This window comes from Panthera leo, chromosome B3 (genome assembly GCF_018350215.1).
Source record: "Panthera leo isolate Ple1 chromosome B3, P.leo_Ple1_pat1.1, whole genome shotgun sequence".
Taxonomy (NCBI): Eukaryota; Metazoa; Chordata; class Mammalia; order Carnivora; family Felidae; genus Panthera; species Panthera leo.
In genome coordinates this window covers 54,299,065-54,319,895 of record NC_056684.1, presented here as the reverse complement: position 1 = coordinate 54,319,895, position 20,831 = coordinate 54,299,065, and the positions used below count along the sequence as shown (strand labels likewise).

The 20,831-nt window shown below is 34.5% G+C and overlaps 2 protein-coding genes across 7 annotated transcripts in view; one reads left to right on the top strand and one right to left on the bottom strand.

The window, feature by feature from the left end:
• The window catches only part of FAM227B (family with sequence similarity 227 member B), a 208,475-nt gene that overhangs the window by 62,619 nt on the left and 125,025 nt on the right, over positions 1-20,831 (bottom strand). The window lies entirely within an intron of this gene.
• The window catches only part of FGF7 (fibroblast growth factor 7), a 58,241-nt gene continuing 54,576 nt past the window's right edge, over positions 17,167-20,831 (top strand). The window contains exons 1-2 of one of the 2 annotated variants that reach the window (XM_042942094.1): positions 17,167-17,585; positions 18,349-18,725. In XM_042942094.1, coding sequence (XP_042798028.1) covers positions 18,440-18,725 — 286 coding nt within the window. In that variant the 5' untranslated portion in view covers positions 17,167-17,585; positions 18,349-18,439. The remainder of the gene's footprint in view (positions 17,586-18,348; positions 18,726-20,831) is intronic. The other variant, XM_042942095.1, reaches the window with a different exon arrangement.

Here is a 20,831-nt window from a genome sequence, read left to right as displayed (position 1 = left end):
GATTAATTGAGAATTGCAAAAGAATTGGGAAAAAAGAATTTCGTTTTTCACCTTCTGAATTACTCAGTCACACTATACCAGATTGGCCTTGTGTTCACTTTACCATTCAAAGGATAAGGAAACTAGTATAAAGAAACTATGGTATAAAGATGCCTTTTAAATTGTTCTGCTATGAGTAATAATAGTTTAGGTTTTGTATCTAAGATTTAAAAAAATAAGACAATTACATGTATTGAAGTGTTAATATTTTCCTTAAATCTTTCTTAGTTTCTTTTCTTGCTGTATTTTATGCATCCTGTATGGTGTTTTTTATTTATTGGAACACTTGTTTCTTGGGACAATATTTTACGTGTATTATTTTATAAATACTTTTTTTCAAACCATCGCTCCTACTTTTCTTTGAAAAATATCATAGCTATCTGTGAACGTTCCACAAATGGCAGAGAATTTTGAGAGCTTGATCCTCCTTTAAAATGACCTTAAAAGGATATAAACCCTCTCTGCAGGCATATGCTCCAAGACAATTTCATTGAGAGTTTGGGAGGCTTATCATGCAGGCCAGGTCTTCTTCTCTCCCAGGGGATAGGTGATCTGACCCACTTGACCAGTAGTTTAAAGTACATACATGTGAACTTAACCTGCATTCCCAAAGGAGACTAGTGTGGTAGTTAAGCACATAGGCCTTAGAGTCAGGTGGACACAGATTTAAATGCCAGCTCTGCCATTTGTAGACTAAGTGACCCTGGACATGTTAATTTTGTTAAGCTTCTATTACTTCAAATATAATTGGATAATAATTACAGACATATTAACTGATTAAAATTGAGATAATATATGCAAGTCACAGTACCTAGCATGTTGTAAGGGTTATATAAATGTTGGTAAATGTTGTTATTAAGATTATTTCTTAAGGAGTATAAATTCAAACTCACTTTTACTTCATACTTATAAAAGCTTTGTTGAGAGAAAATATTGAAAATATTGAGGTGTGACTGAGTTTTGTTTATTTCTGCACTGGAGAATGGAGACATTTTCCAATTAAGGTAGACCGCAAAAAGCTAGGTATTAAAATGGAATTTTCCCACCATCTATAGATCCATTTTACCAGATTGTGTATCGAATTTTTTTAATGTTTATTTATTTATTTTTAGAGAGAAAGAGAGACAGCATGTGTGCACATGAGTGGGGGAGGGGCAGAGAGAGAGGGAGAGAGAGAGAATCCCAAGCATTGCAGAGCCTGACACAGGGCTTGATCCCATGAACCAAGAGATCATGACCTAAGTCGAAATCAAGATTCGGATGCTCAACTGACTGAGACACCCATGTGCCCCAGATTTTGCACTGTCTTTGTTTCCTTGGTCAATACAGCACAATGTTATAGACTCAACTCTGGCTGTATTCACTACGTTAACACAGTTTTTTTTTTTTTTTTTTTTTACATTATATTAAACACAGAGCTTGTCTAGGGAAAGTGCAGTAATCAACTGGGGTGTTCAGAATAAATATTCACCTTTTTATCCTTCCAAGGCACATGGTAACTTCTTACCTCTTTATATGTATTTTTTAAATGTTTTTATTTATTTTTGAGACAGAGAGAGACAGAGCATGAGCAGGGGAGGGGCAGAGAGAGGGAGACACAGAATCTGAAGTAGGCTCCAGGCTCTGAGCTGTCAGCACAGAGCCCAGCGCGGGGCTCGAACTCACAGACTGTGAGATCATGACCTGAGATCATGAGCTGAAGTTGGAGGCTTAACCGACTGAGCCCCCCAGGCGTCCTGCTTCTTTCCTCTTTAAACTTTCAGTTAAACTTTGGTTTGTGAGCATAATTTGTTCTGGAAACGTGCTTGTAATCCAAAGCACTTGTATATCAAAGTGAATTTCCCCATAAGAAATAATGGAAACTCAGTTGATTTGTTCCACAAAGCAAAAATATTCATATAAAAATTATTACAATACTGTAATATAATACAAAATAATAAAGAAAATACAAAATATAAACAAAAATTAACAAATTAACCAGCACTTAACTTTGAAAACCTTCATGGCTGGTGTGAGGGAGACAAGAGAGAGGAGGGTTATTGTGTAGGATGACTTTCACTATCACTGACACAATCCCTGCTATCTACTGGCTCAATGGAATCTTTTTCTTTTCGTGCAAATTTAACAAGGAACCAACGACACTTGCTTATGCCTCCTTTTGAGGATTCCATGGAAATGTGACATTGCATTATCCTTAGATTCATGGCTCACTGCTATATCTATATCCTTAGATTCATTCACTGCTATAGCCTTATTCCGGTGGTGCTCTTCTGCAAAATTTTCACTGTTTCCCACATTTTACACACTTACCTGTGTGTAAAAGTGAGGGATTCCTCTACCTATTTCTCCTCCTCCTCTGCAGCGAGAAAGAGAGAACCATTGTCTCAGTTGTGGTCATGTGGGATTTGGCTTCACGAGCTATTCGTATTACAAGACATTGCTCGTGTATCAAGTCAAAATTTATTAGAGATGTTTGGTCGTCTTGTGGAGCACTCACAGAACAAGTTACTCGCAATCCAAGGTTTTACTGTATAACCATGGCCATGCAACTTGCTCCTGGCAATGAAGTAATGAAATCTGAGTCAAAATGATGTTTGTTTGTTTGTTTGTTTGTTTGTTTTTGTTTTTGAGAGAAAGATTTAAGAGCCAATTTACAGTTCATTGAGTTCTCTTCTCCCTACTTCAGTGATTATGGTGAATGAGATAAAGTCTTCTTCGGCTTGGATGTTTGAGTTACTATACTAATGGAAACTCTAGCCTATGTGCAATGGATACACAATGTGAGTGAAAAATAAACCTTTGTCAGCATAAGCCACTTAAAATTTTACTGATGTTGTTACTGCATTGTAATATAGCCTATACAAATTGATACAGGGATTCGCAGGAAAAAAAAATGACTTAGTATAAGCAACATATACACTTTGTGTGCACAAATGGTTTGTTTTTATTTTATGGATACTGCCCAATTACATAAGTAATGTTGTCATTTCCCTTCCTGGCAGATAGTAAGCTTAGAGCCAATCTTATTTGTGAGTCAAGTCTAGCAAAAGTAAAGGATCTCTTAGTAGGATTTTATATTCTAATCTCATCTCAGACTTTTCTTTTTCTATCTCGTGTTTCTTAAATCTTCTTTTTCTTATCTGTTTATTTAGCATGTTATTTTACGCTTTTGTACTGATGTAAAGCTACCTAAATGCTTATAGGAAAAAGATGAGCACATACATATAATTAAATATATATATATATAAGTATAATGTCTGTTTTAGTACAAAGGGTTTAAACATGTGATATGCAAGATGAACCTACCTCAGTGCTTCACCTTTATCTTTCATTTATGCCTTTCTTGAAATGGCCTAAAGGCTCAGACTCCACTATTAGCCTGATGTCTCTACTGGGGAGCACTGATTGCCCTTCAGAAGGACACAGGAATAGGATTCAGGAATCTAAATTCTAGTTTTATTTTGCCACAAACTATATATGTAATCTCCAGCAACCCACTTTCCACTTGAGTCTGTTTCCTCATTTGTAAAATTGAGGTCTTTAAAAAATTTTTAATTTATGTTCAAATTATGCTCTTTAATTTAAATTACATGAAAAAAGGCATGAGGGGATGGATTAATCTACCTCTCTTAAATGGGAAAAAAACCACAATGTGGTTTCTTGAGACTAAACTCTCTATTTTCCATTTATTTCATGCATTCCTTCAAGAAATATTTCTTGTAGGGCTATGTGAAAGATATTACAAGGTTATAGAGAAGCAAAGGATCCAATTCCTGGCTTCAGCAGTCAGTTTTAATCAGGCTGATACAACATAGGCAGGGAATACTTGTGAAAAAGTCAACATCTATTACAAAGTTAATATGAGATAAAAAGGCAAATAGACTGTATCAGAAATAAAACTTTTAAGGATGAGACAGAGACTGTTTGTGGGATCAGGTTGTCAGAGAAGGCGCTCTTAAAAACGGATCAGATTTGCAGGACTTCAGATGTGGAAAAAAGAATGCAGGCCAATGGAGTGTGCATGGGGGTGAGGCTGGGTAACAAGTCATTTAGGCAGGACCTTGAGAAGACCACCCTAGTTGCAGCAAAGGGTTACCTTGGGGTATGTTCAAGGAATATGAAAAAGAAAAAGAGCAAAGGAGATTAAGATGGAGTGGTTGTCCTAGTGTAAACAGATTTTTACTATGTGTCTGTCAGGAAATAATGTATTCAACACAAATCTTTGAGGATGATTGAAATAATCGGTGGGTAATTATGACTTCATTTAAATACTATAGTTGCTTAACAAATAATTTGAGTGATGTGGTTTTACCCTTTAAGTCATAAAGTTGCTAATGAGCCTAATTATTTCAAATTATCATAAATTTCATTTCCCCACTGTTTGTAGAGGAGAAAGGTAACATGATAGCCTATCAGAAGTTGAAAGCAATTACATCTCTTTTATTTATTTTCATCCAATAATTTAAAAATGTTTGCCAAGGGCTTCAAACTTTTTCGTAGCTGAGTATAGTCCTTTGTAATAGAAACAAGAACAAACCAACCCTACTGCTATGAAAATGATGGAGAAAAGAGAAGCCAAGGCATGCAGAATTACCTGTTAGTATAGAGGAATAAAGTGGAGTACTGTTAATGAAAAAATTCAAAATCTTGTAATAACGAAATCAGAGTGTAAAGAATTCACATTTTGGTGACGTCAGTGTTATGTACGATTTATATGAAATACATATGTTTCTTTCAAAATGTGAGTGGAGGAGTCAAATGTAGTGGGGAGAAAACTTTTGCAAGAGCTCATTCTGTTTTCCTCTTAGTGTAAATGTTAAATGGAGGGTGCTGTGGTTCACCCATATCATTTCCTGTTTGTTTGGAGCCATTGTGTTCTAATAGGAAAAATGCTAGCAGAGTCTTAGTGACGCAGTGTCAGTTCCCCACCCTTTCCCCCAAATCTTTCCATCAGAGCATTTACTATAAGTAAGACTTCTGTACTGAACAAAGAAAGTAGCATTTTATTCCATTATTTAAAAAAAATAAATTATAGGGTCTCAAATCTCTTCTATGGGTGGGTTCTCAATATTCACCACTAACAATATGCCTTAAAATAAGTCCATATTCCAAGATCAAATGTGCAAAATTTGGTTCTGTTTTTAATTAAACCAAACTCTTTCTAAGTGAGTGAGAAATTAATAGTTAAAATGAATGATTAGAATAAGAATTGTCTCTTCTAAGGCTGGTAATCCCAAATTCTTTGATCTAGCTACCATTAAGCTCCTACCCTGACTGCTGGGACTAACTGAATCCAAACTTAATAAAATCAATCATACCAAGTAAAGGAACACTACCAACAGTTTCATTTGTAAGACCACAGGACACTAATATAATTTATGGAAGGTTTGAATTAGTACCTTGGGAAGACCTGTTCTTTTTAATGACACTTCCTCAGGAAGAAAGACTGACTGCTACTACAACATGCTCTAAGAATCAATTTTACTTTTAAAATAATTTGTACCACTATATTACAGTGGAAAGTGCATGGGAAAGAACAAAATGGCAAACACAGCAGTGTTCTTCAAACATCAAAGGACATAAGAAATACCTGGGAATCTTTTTAAAATGCAGCTTTTGACTTTATTTGTCAGGCCTAATATCACAGTTTTGGTGACAATACTAGCCTGTGGAACTGTCTTTTGAGTAAGAAGGGGATAACTAACACAGACCTGCAGGGGTGCCTCTCTGACAGTGAGCCTGTGTCCTCAGCTGTAAAGTGGGACATGAACACCACTGTCACAGGGTCACTGGAGGGGTAAGTGAAATTGCAAAGTGCCAGGCAAGATAGGAGCATGGAATGAAGAGCAGAGAGCATGGTACATAACGCTGGTACTTGGTACATAGACTTCGCTATCTTCTCACTCCCACAATGCTTTGTATGTGTCCTTTAGCTTGTGGGCTCTCAAAAATGAACTGCTAATGAGAAGATGGACTCATTTTCTATATTTAGTTTTCAAGATTTCACATTTGAAAGAATAGGTTTCCAAATATTAATTTGCTTTAAATGATTACCCATACAAACCCTACCTCCATAAACTTTACCTTAAAAAATAAAAAAGCCTGCCAAGTAAGACTAGATGAACAGCTCTTTCAAAATCATTGGATAAAAGTTTTAAATCGCCAGAGGTTGGGGCACGTGAGTGGCTCAATCAGTTGAGCTTCTGACTCTTGATTTCTGCTCAGGTCATGATGCTGGGGTCTTGGGATCAAGCCCTGCATTGGGCTCTGCATTGAGTGTGGAGCCTGATTGGGATTCTCTCTCTCTCTCTGCCCCTCCCTGCACTTTCTCTCTTTCTCTCTCTGTCTGAAATAAATAAAATGAAAAAAAAAAATCACCAGATGGTGGCATCATTATGGGTTATTATTTGAGAATTGTCTTCTATAATATGAAGTTATTCTCAGAGGGGTATGATTAGAATATAAACCAGATGTATTTTTCAAAACTTTATTGAAAAAAAAGTATAAAAAAGTAGAAATTTAATATGAGGATGACCTAAGGAGTTTTCCAGAAACTTGAAGCATAAGTATGATAGAAAAAGCATGCATGTGTGAATGTATGAGCAAGAAAGAGAGAGGGGAAGAAAGAATAAAAAATGTGGAGGAGAAAAGTGAAGACAGAAATGGAAGGAGGATGAACAGGATAAGGAACAGTTTCAGAATTCCAAACAGTACAAAAAATTTCTAAATCTCTGTAAATATTTGGTCTCACCAACAAATAGCATAATTTAAATTTACCTGTAAACTAAGAAAGTTAAAAACAGGACAAGATTGTCTTTTAGGTCTAAAGGGAACAAATTAAGCACTAAGATAAGCACTTTTTGAAAAGAAAAAAGTCCCCCTTTAAACTTAAAATATGACATGTTCTGGGTATAGCAAAATAATCCAGAAATTTTCTATTTTTCATCCCTTCTCTTGCTTTTCAAGGGGTAAAAACAACAACGCTTCTGATGCTTTTGATTTTGCTTCTTGGTTTTACATTTGATTATATTAGAAATAAAGTATACTTATTACCACAATATGTCAACATCTTAAATGGAATAAAATGAAATGGAAGGCACGAAAAAGGCAGTCAAAGCAAGGGAGGAGTATGTTAAAAATAATTTCATTACCACTTATGAATTAGTCTTTAATTACCCCCTTAGCTGTACTAAGAACTAGAATTATTTCCTTTAATTTTATTTATTGAAGGGAAAAATAATAAAATGTTATCTTTAAAAAAAACATCCTATCTTAGAATACTTTTAAATATGATAAAACTTCATTCATTTGGAGTCCCTTAATTCAAAATTTGTTACCATTCATATTGAATGTGGATTGAAATTTATCTTTTTGCCTTGCAGAAATTTCCAAGATAGTGCAAATTAATAAGATAAATCAGTTACCATGGGAAATTTAAAAATATTTAAGAAAAAAGCATTTTTCAAGTATCTTTTAGTACTTTTCTATTCACATGTGCAGATAAGCTGATAAACACCATATTTTTGGTATTGATTCAACTAAGCCAGGTAACAGTTTGATTTATTACAAATATATCACTTGGCATTTCTTTTAAAATACACTATAATTTTGGGTTTTCACTAATTCAGCACCTTTATAAATTCATGATATAATGTTTCTGACTTCCAAGTTACTTAGGCTAGGAAATCAAAATTATAATCATGCGTAGCCAAAAATTCTATTACAAAGAAATTAGTCTTGTTTTATTGTTCTTCTGGCACTATCAAATGAATGATACGGTTGTCCTTTTTTCTCCCCCAATTAACCTATTTTTCTTGGCATTCGGTGAAAGTTTAGTTTTTAATATATTCTTTTCATTGTGTAATCTGTATGCTATCTGAACAACTCTAGTCCAACATTTCTCTATTAGCATATTTTTTCTAAGAAGGAAATATAGGATATAGAAGCAATTTTCTTTTAGGTAAAATAATGAGAGGTGCTAAGTATTGATTTGTTTTAAAAATGCCAACATTATTTTATTTTTAAAGCTATGATTTACTGTGCGTTTATTATTCGCCAGGCACTGTGTTGAGCACTTTATAGTCATTTTACATTATCTCATTTAATCCATTAAACTACAAATAAGGTCAGTCCTACTTTAAAGATGGGAAAACTGAGTCTCTTAAAGGTTTAATACCTTGCTCAAAGTCCTATTGTTAGTCAGTGGTGGAAATTGGATTCAAGTCAGGTTTATTTGTTCCTCGAGTTCCACCATGTTATCTTCCTTGAAGAAAGGATTATATCCACTGCTTCAGGAGCCATGTATTGGAGTAAATCAAGCAAAAAGAACTAGTTAAAGTGGGATGTGAAGATGACTTTGGCACTTGAGATGACGTAAGATACCTAGGAGACAAAATAGGGCTCCTTGGTCACAATCAGTATGGCGTGAATGCCATATACTTCCTAGGACTGACAGAGAAGTAGGTTCTGAGAATGCTGGTAAAGGTAATAGACTCGCCTTGCTTAACCACTAATGTGTGGGTGTATAATATGAGAGAATATTATACCTTCTGCAGTCTGGGATGCTAATGTTGAATGATCATTGGAGGAAACTAGGTCAAGTTTTGTGATAGAGTAGAATATTGATTTAAGTCATGTTTTGCATAGCTTCAGTGCCTCTTTTGCATTTCAGTATGTGAACTCAATTTATTTAACCAGTTCACTCTTCACAGATTCCAGGCATTTAGTATCTATATATTTTGTTCTCCAACAAGTTTTTGCTGTAACTAATCGTTTTTCTTGGAACTTCACCATCTGTGGAACCCCCAGTTAGATTCTTAAGTTTGGTATCACATCAGTCATGGTACATTGCATTGGAGAAAACCTAAGCCTACATATCTCATTTTTAGCATTCAAGGTCTTCAATGGTGTTCCTGGTCTTCCTGGTTAACAAGATATGAGCCAAGATCTGTTGTTGAACCTATTCTAGGTACTGTTCGTGCTTCCACACAGATCTATACCTGGACTGATGCTAAAATTGTTTGCTTCCATGCATCTAGACAGACTGCTAGAATTAATATAACTGAAAAATAGATAAGAATCAAGCTATTATCTCCATACTTCTCCCACTTGAGTCAGCCATTAAGTTACAGCTTTATCAGTCTTCATTGGTCGAGTGTTTGCTCCCTGTTGGCTGTAAATCATTCATAGATTTTAAAGCCTATGGTAGGACAATTTGTAACTGTTTTCTTAATTGGATGTACTTAATTTTCAAAAGCCATTAACAAAGCCAAGTTTAACATTAACAGCCTTTTAAAAAAATTCCAGAGTGGGTACATTGGAGATGGCCAGTAATGCTGTCCTGTGACGAAATTAGTGTCATCTCGCCTTTTACTTCTTGGTGAGATATTAGTGTAATTAATGTGGTAACTTAGTTAAGTCTGTAGTAAATAATTTATTTATTTATTTATTTATTTATTTATTGATAATACTACTTAACTTTATTTATTTATTTATTTATTTTTAAATTTACATCCAAATTAGTTAGCATATAGTGCAACAATGATTTTCAGGAGTAGATTCCTTAGTGTCCCTTACCCATTTAGCCCATACCCCCTCCCACAACCCCTCCTGTAACCCTCAGTTTGTTCTCCATATTTATGAGTCTCTTTATGTTTTGTGCCCCTCCCTGTTTTTATATTATTTTTGTTTCCCTTCCCTTATGTTCATCTGTTTTGTCTCTTAAAGTCCTCATATGAGTGAAGTCATATGATTTTTTCCTTTCTCTGACTGACTAATTTCACTTAGCATAATACCCTCCAGTTCCATCCATGTAGTTGCAAATGGCAAGATTTCATTCTTTTTGATTGCTGAGTAATATTCCATTGTATATATATACCACATCTTCTTTATCCATTCATCCATCGATGGGCATTTGGGCTCTTTCCATACTTTGGCTATTGTTGATAGTGCTGCTATAAACATGGGGGTGCATGTGTCCCTTCGAAACAGCACACCTGTATCCCTTGGGTAAATACTTAGTAGTGCAATGGCTGAGTCGGTTGTAGGGTAGTTCTATTTTTAGTTTTTTGAGGAACCTCCATACTGTTTTCCAGAGTGGCTACACCAGCTTGCATTCCCATAAAAATGCCAACGTTATTATTAAGAAACTTCTTCCTCAGTACCTTAACCTATATTTTGACAACTTTAAAACCCATTTATGGCTGAAATCAAACCATAAAACTGTTTTAGGGTTTTACAATAACATAACTCAAGTTTTGATTGCATGGGGCCTACAATAGTTTGAGTGTCAGAGACATTCTTAATTGGAAAAAAGAGGGAGGATGACCCTTAACATTTTCATCAAAATACAGACTTAATACTGCCTGCCATGAGAAAAGCTTTCCTTTTTCACCAGAGTTCCTTAAAAAGAGATTCTGTTTCTACTTCCACATTTTTGTGGTAATTGATTTATAAGATGCTTACCGGTTCTCATTTCAAGGGAGTAAGAGGTCCAGTTCCCTCTGATCCAGACTGAGTTTTGGGTTATAGCATTCCTCGTAGCTAAAATTTCTAACTGCCTGATTTTCCCATCCATTACTCTCCCAGGTTTCTTTGGTTCCACAAAATGGAAACACTATTTATCCTGTTGCAAATGTCAGATAACTGGGATTGAACGTTGACAGCTCCTTGTCTTTCACATAATCTATCATTGAGCTTTGTCTCCAACATTTATTTGCTCACTTCCTTCACTCTCTTCTCCACCATCCTAGTCTAAATTATATCATCACCTCCAACCTGAGTACAGACATAGCCTCCTCTTAACTGGCCTCCTTACTTCAACTTTTGACATTCTCCAAATCATCCTCCATGTTTTCAGAATGATCACAGGACTCAGTGATTATAACCCATTATATTTAGAATTGAACCCAAAATTCCAGTTGTTGGTATCAAAAGCCCACATACATTGGTTGGTCTCATATCACCCAACTTTCCCTTTGTTCACTGTGCTCCACTTATACTGTCACCTTTCAATTTCTAGTATACACCAAGCTCATTTTCACCTCAGAACTTTTGTTTTCCCTGTTACCTTTGCCAGGAATGGGCTGCCACTTCTGATTTCTTCTTATCCATCAGATCTCAGCTTAAATGTTACCTTGTCAGAAAAGCCTTTTGTGCCCAGATTTCAACAAGCCCTTTCTTCCCTTTTCATTTGTGTTATTTGCCACCATAGTAACCTATTTATTTCTTCCTCTAATATCATCAGAATTCTTTTTATGTACTTATTATCTGTCCCTTCCTCCATAATTCGAGTTTCATGAAGTCAGGGACTTTGCTTATCTTATTGAACAGTGTATCTCTATTATATTTGCATACTATGTAAATACATGGTAAGTGATGATTTGAATTTGCTGAGTTAACAGAATAAATAGGATCAAGGATTTTATTGTATCATTAAAAGCTCAATACAGAAAATTTCAAAGGAAATATCTGATTATTGCTTACACGATTCTTGGGTCCCTCATGAAGACTGAAGATATAAGAAGGAAGAGAGACAAAGAGAGAGAGAAAATTTGTAAGGAGTATTTCTTCTCTATTAGTCCTTTCCCTACCAAGAAAACAAGTGGGGAGCAGGTATACCTCCCTTCACCCTAAATCAAGTGAGAGGGTCTAGTGTTTGAAGACTATAGAGGACTACTGAGGATATTGGGAATAGTGGTTTTCATATTAGAAAAGAAGACTAGAAAAAACAATTACTTGGCTTAGTATATGAAGATGATAATTCATAAGAAGAAACAGTTTTGGAAGAAGTTGTGGTGGTAGAAATGATAACTTTTGGAAGTGATTAGATGAATAAAGATTGGACTAAGTATGATTAAGTTAATGTTAAATACCATTGAGGGAAAAATTTGAGAAATATTTAAAGATGGCAAGAATGTTTAGCTTGAAGAGAAGCCTAAGGAGAAATATTAACCTCTTCTCTTAAGTATGAGTTATCTTGTTAGCCACCAGATTTATAAGAATCTGTAATTTAATGGATACCTGGCTTTTCATGGATGCATCTTTATACTAAAAATGTTTAACTCCATAACTTTTTTCTCCTTCTTTGCTATCATAACTATCTTTATTCTGCTTCCTTCTGCTACTTCTGAAAAGTTCATGTCGTGCTAAAAAGCCATGGTTTTAAAGCTAATGAATTAAAAAAAAAAACAATTTTGTTAGCAACCCAGTAACATTTATTAAAGATTTAAAAACATTTTTTGTTGCTAGTTTTCCCACTTATTTTCCTGTTTTGCTATGTAGACAGAGAATATGGAACCAAAGAATGATGACTTAAAGCAAAGAATGTAATAACCCTAATTGCACAGGGTCCTTCTTGTCTTTCATGATATTCTCCTAGGGGTGAAGAAAAATTCTCTCCCTACCCAGTATAAAGCTTTACAGCTTTTCAACTGTTAGAATGGCACTAGGCTGTCAAAATTAGGCACTAATATATAGCACTGAATCAAGGAGACTGATTCTTTGCTAAAGTTAAGCATTAATTTAAGTGGAGTCAAGCCAATTAAGAGTGAATTATATAACTTCATTATATAGAAATTTCCAAATTAAAAAAAAAAGAACTCATAATAACTCTAGATATCTTTCTCTAGGTCTAAAGTTGCATAGTAATTTGGAAAATTAATAACACATTTTTGAGAACTTTAGCTTTAGATTAGCATTTCAGAGAACTTTTTATAAATATAGAATTAAATAAAACATACATTTTTATAGACTTAAGAGACACAAAGAGTCAAGTTACATTTGTAAACTGAGATATTTATACAGCTGAGTCAGAGGCACACCACAATTTTGAACATATGACTCAGACTTTGTACCCTTATGTACAATTAGTTTTAAAATGTTAGGGCATTATGCCAAGAGTAACCACAAAGTTTACAAAGCTGAGGATTTATAGGGACCCCAGGCTTGCTCAATTACTTCTGAGATTTTACTCCTGAGTTTAAGCCACTATTTTTGACCAGGTCCATCAGATTTGGAGCAGACACACCTATACTCCAGCTTCCTATTGCACTTAGAATAAACCCAATCCCCTACTACCATGACCTTCAAAGTTCTTCATGATCTGGTCCCTGCCTACTTTTGTTTCATTTATCTATCACTATTTTTCCCATTGCTCATACCTGAAGCCATTCCTGTTCAAGGAAGCTTAAAATTTATCTCTTTAGACAGGCCTTTCCTACTTAAAGTAGGAGCCTCTACCCATTTACCCCCATCTCCTTGAATATCTTCGTTGCATCCTAATGTCCACCTCCCATTTACTCACACGACAGATATACATGTTTATGTTTGTTCCCTCACTGGAATGCATACTCTGTAAGGTCAGAGATCACTTCCAGAACATTCACCATTGTATCTCAACATCTGGCACCAAGTAGCTATTTGATAAATATTTGTTTAGTGAGTGGGTCAAGGAAGTAAGTAATGTTGGTTGTACACAGCATGATCCAAATTTAGGATCCATTTAGGCCCAATTTGGGCCTTAATTAATGGAATGGAAAAAAAAAATTATGGAATGGGACTGACAGGAGAAAAGATGAAGGTTTATCCACAGTGTGATGATAGCTGTAGAGGAATGCAATGGAAACAAATCTTGGACCATAATCTCAAATATGTAAGAAATAACATATAAATTTATGTTTATAAATTAACCTTGCATTAACTTTGAGAATGTTATCCCCTCCCCGCCCCAAGTAAATAATAGAGGTAAAAAACTTAACCTCTATTGTTCCTGGGTTCCCCTCTTCTGCCTCAAGATGGTGTTGGATTCAAGGACAAGGCAAGGGATTCTGATTTTTGAGTCATTTGTCTACTCTAGTTACTTCTGGGTGTTCACTGACTCTGTTCACACAGTTCCTTCAAGTATGGGCTTCCTGCTGCTTCCAGATTTCTTTTTGAAACATGGGAAATCTTTATGAGGGGTACTTATGGCTCCATCTATTTAGACACATGAGGCAGTCCTTGCTCTCCTTACTCCCTGGAGCTTTGCTGCTTCTGCCGTGTGCTATGGTGTTTCTAGATATACAGGAGCTTGGTCCCCAAATAGACTTTTATCTCCCCAGTCTAAGGACTCTAACTTTCCCCGATTGCTTCCCAAAGGCACTCTGATGCTTCCCTTCCTTTCAAGGCACTCAGCAGAACCCTGTGAAGTGGATTCAGACTTTATCCAAGTCAGGAAGTGTATATGACTTTTTTCTCCCACTTCTTTCCTTTCCATTTACAAAGTTTGGCTATCTTTCTGACAATATGGAGAATAGAAAAATAGGATAAATGAACATAATTTAATATTACATAAGCTTATGCTAGTAGGAGTTAAACAAATTTGAAGTTAAAACAAAATAGAGCAGGGAGAGTGGTTCTGTTCATGTCACTCTTCTTAACATACTATAGTGGTTTCCTATTGCTTTTAGGATGAAGATCAAACTCCCTGACATAGCCCAACAGGACCGTGGCTACCTCTGCAGCCTCTTCATGCACCACAGTCCTTCTCATTCTCTGTACAATAAAACAATATTGGTGTTTGTAGCTTTTCCTTACAGTACTTGTCCATGATAGTCATTTCCTTTAATAAGATGAGAAACCCAAGGGATAACTATAATGAATGCCATTTTATCTGTCAGCTTAGTAATATACTATACTATACTATATTAATATACTATATTGATAATATACTATACTGAACAAGAATCATACTTCTGTACTGCTAGTGGAATTATAAAATTAGTACAACTTCTGTGGAGGGTTAAGTTGGCAATATCTATCTAAATTTTATATATATGGACAAATTCTGGATATTGATGCTACAAATATATTTGCACAGTAAAAAACTGACACATTTATAACTTTATTCATTGTAGCTTTTTTTTTGTAATAGAAAATGACTGGAAAAAAATTAAATGTTTATCAATAGAAGGCTAGACAAATACATTGTGATACACCCATTAATGAAGTACTATGTAGCTGTAAAACAAAATGAGGAAATTTACTAAATACTAATGGGAAGACTTTCTATTTTTATTAAGTAAAAAATGCAACATGCAGCATATTGTCTATGGCATGCTACTTTTGTATAAAAGGGGGAAAAGTAAAAAATATATATGTGTATATATATATATATTCACACATATGTATTTAACTTGCCTGCATATGCATAGAAAACTCTGACAAGATACACAAGAAACCAATAACAATGATTGTCTATACTTTTTGATAAAGAATGGGAGCTAAGAGGATGCGGAACAGGATAGGACATAAAAAGGTAAAATAATGAAAATATTTAATGATTGATGTTCCCTTCTATTGATTACATTATACATACTTATGAATGTGACATGGGTTTAAAATTATTGAAATGCAAAATTCATTAAACAAAAGCTATTTTCTATCATTTACCTCTTTGTGAAATAGGGATATAACAGAGGTTGCTTAAGCAAAACTAGATGGTGAATAATCATACTTAAACAGCTGTTAATATTTTCATGATATTTGTTGAAATAGATCCTCTGTATTCTTTTTACATATTCTATCCCCATATCAAACTAGGCAAGTATCAGGCACTGTTTCTTAAAAGACTTAAATACAGTTCCCTTGTTGAGATTAAGCCACTCATTAATACTACCGGGATTATAGTTTCAAATCACAGAGTACAATAACATCTAATGAAGGTAAAGTGAAGAGATCACAATTGAATTAGCAAATTTTGACTTCTAATCTGTTGATTTCTTAGTTTAAAATCTGTAGGGTCAGTGTGGAACAGATGGATTTAGTAGCTTCTGAAAATCCTTACATGTGAACTGACTGTTAACAATTTTCACTTTAGAAGGAATATTCAAGTTCCAGGAGTTCTGGCACTGCTCTTTATTGTTGCCTATGGAGGGATGGTTCAGAACACAGCAACATCATACTTTCTTTCCTTCTCTTCTTCCTCCATTTGGAGAAATACATGATAGAATTTTTATCTAGCTTTTTCAACAGATGCAATTAGAGAAGGTTCCATGCTCCTCTGCTCTAATAAACTTACAAATTTCAATATCTGATGCCTAAAGAGTAACTTGGTACATTTAACCAATTCCATGCTCTGGATTTTGTTGCCCAAAAGCAAGGAGATTACATACACTATAATCTGAAAGGACTTAATTTTCTTTTCCTATTTGGTCTACATGCACCACCTGGTGGTAAAGTAGTGCATTTCAAGTGGGGTGTGTGTGTGTGTGTGTGTGTGTGTGTGTGTGTGCTGGGAGTATGAACATGGGAAAGAGAATTTCAATATACATTCCTAAATATTGAATTAGATTAATAATGCAATCATTTTGCAGCAAATAACTAATAAAATACTGGGCCACTACTATATTTATAGGCCAGAACAGGAAATAAAGGGGAGGAAAACTCATGCTGAAAAGTAAAATAGCTTTCTCTTAACTTACATTAACTATAGCTCTTATAATTCATCCCTAGAGTAACACTTATTTATTGTGCTAATGTTCTTACTGAGGCAAAAGTCAAACATTGATAACCATTGTAAAACCATTTTATTTATTTTTAATTTTTAAGAATTACAATTGTTGAAAGTATGCATCTTCTTCCTTATATTAGTAGTTAGTATAAGTCCAAGTCATAGAATTTTAAAACTACAGGGCACCACAGACTAATGCACTATTTTTACAAATGCAGTAATGTAGTAGCTGAGACTCAGAAATGCCAAGTGACTTGCCCAAGGTCATACTGGTAATTAGTGGCTCAGCTCAAATAAGAAACTAGATGTTCTAAGTTTCAGTCTAGGAATATAAAACATAAAAAATATACTCATATACAATGGTCAAATACCTCTGCATGAAAAGATATGCCCTTGACTCAGCTACACAGTGTTTCAGAGCACTAAGATGTGAGTTAATAAACACATATTAGTTTTATTCTAAAATTCTGAGTACAAAGAAGTAATAGGAGAAATGCATGTATAATAAAGCTATGGAAAAGATTTTCTAACTAGCAAAAATCCCTTTTATATATATGTTCAAAGGAATATTTTTCAACTTATGTACAACTGCTACGTTGTAAAGATGGTGTAAAAAATTCCTTTTCCCCTTTTAACTGTTTCAGAATCGGAGATCTGTTTCAACAGAGTAGGTACCCACTGGTAGATTTAGTCATAAACTATGTTCATAGCTCCCTCTCATGACCATTGAATGAATACTATATAAGCCTCTTTTATTCTTGCTGTTGTATTCAACTAACAGCTCACTGGTTAAGTTTTAATTGCTTCCAATGAGGTCAGCAAAGGTATTTATCGAAAAGCCCTGAATAAAAAGGCTCCACACACACACACACAAGCATACACGCTCTCACACAGAGAGAAAATCCTTTTGCCTGTTGATTTATGGAAACAATTATGATTCTGCTGGAGAATTTCTCAGCTAAGAAATAGTTTGTAGCTACAGTAGAGAGGCTCAAGTTGCACAAGGCAGACAACAGACATGGAATTCTTGTGCATCCAGCTGTTATCAACAGAACAAGTAAGTTACTGCTATTTGTTTTTAAAAATAATGCAGAGTGGATTTCTAGTAGTTTACTTCTTTCTCTTGTTTTAGTGCTGAGGGAAAAAGTAAAGTTACCAGATTTTTGAGCCTTGTAATTATCTATAGTAATTACGCTGTAGAACTTTTACATATAGTTCTCCAGACAATACTGGCATTTAACTTGAGAAATGTGGGTAGTTCAAGAGAAAATAATTGATTAACCGCAAACATAAAAGCATACTATAAACAAATCTAGGGAAAGCGTTTATACTTTGTTAGTAGTAATTTTAGGACTTAATTTAAATCAATAGCTCTAATTGCAGGATGTTTCTTACCAAACAGCAATCAGAATAAATGGTACAATCATATTCTGATTTGTCTCTAGTAATGTATAACTTTTCTAAATCTACATATAGAGAGATAAAGATGTTGACATCCTCTGTGAAAGTTGTTTTAAATGTGCCTTCACAGTACCAACTACACTGCATGTTATAATACTATTTACCCACTAACATTTATACATACAATGTTTCATCTTCCCCTGCCTCCCCTCCCTATTCCTAATGTCTCCTGGCAAACAGAAGTCCAGTAGTAAACAGTGTCGCAGCAACTGAACTTAGTGCAACCTGTTTTTATAAGGAAATACCAACTGAGAGTTATTTAAGGAGGAATCCTGTATTGTTATCAGGAACTAAAAGGATAAGGATAACAATTTGGAAAAAAACAACTACTCTTTCTTAAATCAATCTACAATTCACAGATAGGAAGAGGTCAATGACCTAGGAGCAACAATCAACTCAAGATTTAATTTTCATTATGTTATTCATGAACACCCGGAGCACTACACTATAATGCGCAAATGGATACTGACATGGATCCTGCCAACTTTGCTCTACAGATCATGCTTTCACATTATCTGTCTAGTGGGCACTATATCTTTAGCTTGCAATGACATGACTCCAGAGCAAATGGCTACAAATGTGAACTGTTCCAGCCCTGAGCGACATACAAGAAGTTATGATTACATGGAAGGAGGGGATATAAGAGTGAGAAGACTCTTCTGTCGAACACAGTGGTATCTGAGGATTGATAAACGAGGCAAAGTCAAAGGGACCCAAGAGATGAAGAACAACTACAGTAAGTAATGTCTTTTATTTATAGCACTGCTTATGAACCTTAATCTGTGAAAGAACCATTTTTCAAGTGACATGCTTTCTTACTTTTCTTTTTCGATTTTTTGAAAAAAAACCCCTATCATCTTCTAATTTCTCTAAATTGGGATCGTTGAACTATGTTTCCAATAACATCTTCTGGGAACAGGTCAAATCTACTAATATTATGGTTGGAGCTGATAACCCAAGCCAATTTGAAAATATAATCCCTATGTCCTATGGTCAAAATGCTTGTAAGTTACGCAAAATATAAATGATATTATTCACACTGAGATGGAAATCACCGTCCTCAAGCAAAACTCATTAGGAACTCTAAAAGAGTCCTCAGTAAATGCTCAACAAACACTTATTAGTGTGAGGAACAGAAAATTCATTTAAAAAAAACAATTAGATTTTCTTTGAAAGAATATTTCTGTGGTGTAAAATACATAATCTGTGCTCAAAAATGCTTTCAGGGACTTGTGCAATTGTGAACAGTTATAAAACAGAAGGGAATCTGTCCATCTGTTCATGTCAGAATGAGTTTGTATTAGGTTGTTTGTTTAATTTACCTAAGCAAGAAAATAGGTTCCTCCTAACATTTTCTTTAAATCTTCCATGCCATAATTTTGTGTTACCTTAAGAGAAATGTAAATGTGAAGGAAGAAATAAAAGTGAGTTGCAAGAGATGTTAAGTCCATGATTTTCTGTTAGTGTACCTTACATTTTCTCTAAGAATTAGTTATTTTTGTCCTATTGAAATATCAGGGTTGGATTTGTCATTTAGAAGTTATGATGAACAAACAATTTCAATAGTATTAAATTTAATAAGGTAGAATATTGGATATAAATAGTAAGAATTTAAAGTCCCGGAATGAAAATAAATGGTTTGTATTACTAGCACTTGAACAATGTTATTATCTTATCATCTTATAATATTATGTATATTAAAGTCAATTGAAAAAGAATGCCTGGGGATGATGGTGTAAACATTTGCTTAAGCACTTGCAGTGCATTTTGCTTAAGGCTTGCAGTGAGTACTTGAAACTTTTGTTGCTTGTTTAATGAATGGTTTTTAGGGATTTTTTAAAAAGTTTATTTATTTTAGAAAGAGAGCAAGAGCGAGCAGGGGAGGGGCAGAGATAGAGGGAGAGAGAGAATCCAAACAGGCTCCTTACTACCAGCACAGAGCCTAATGCAGGAACCATGAGATCATGACCTGAGCTGAAATCAAGAGTTGGACGCAACCGATTGAGCCACCCAGGTGCCTTGGTGTTTAGGCTTCTTAACTAACGAGCCAATAAGTGGGAAATTGGGGAATTATATTTCCAATATGAAAATGAGAGGATCTTCTTTTTAAATATAATTGATATAGAACACTAAGGCCTTTTTAATGGATTATTAATAGCTATAGTTTAATTATTACTGGTATTAGTAAAATTATCATGTTAGTCTTGGAAGATTGTTCTGATTATACTAAACTTTAGCTGAAGAAATTACTATTTGGAGAAAAGTTCTGTGGATAGCCACTTCTATATGAGCAACAGAATTTGGATTATAATCAATTTATTTAAAAGTTATGAGATTTATCATGAATAATGGAACCTGGTAGAAGAGACAAGAGGACAGAGCCCAGGTGGAAGTTATGATGCATAGGTCTATTCCCTATCTGTGAGTAATTTTGGAAAAATTTTTAATTCTTTCCAATTTTCAGTTTTTTCATCTCTAAGATATGGGGTATATACAGATGATCTCTAATACACTCACTAGTTCTTACAGTCTATTCTATTCTAAACCATAACATAAGTATGAACAGATGTAAGTACTCGTTATGTAATTATTATATACTTTGAATGAGATAAGTGAATATTATCTCCATTATAAGATGAGCCATCGGAACTAATTTGAAATTGTACCAATATGGTTATCAAATCTAAACACTGTGTAGAATTCTTCTACATGGCCACTAATTCCTTTTGAATGCTTTTGTCAAATAATGAAAAAGTGAAAAATCCAGTGAAAAAGTAAAATCCAGTGAAAATGAATAGCATACGTAATTATTTGGGATGAAAAATATCTACAACTGGGATGC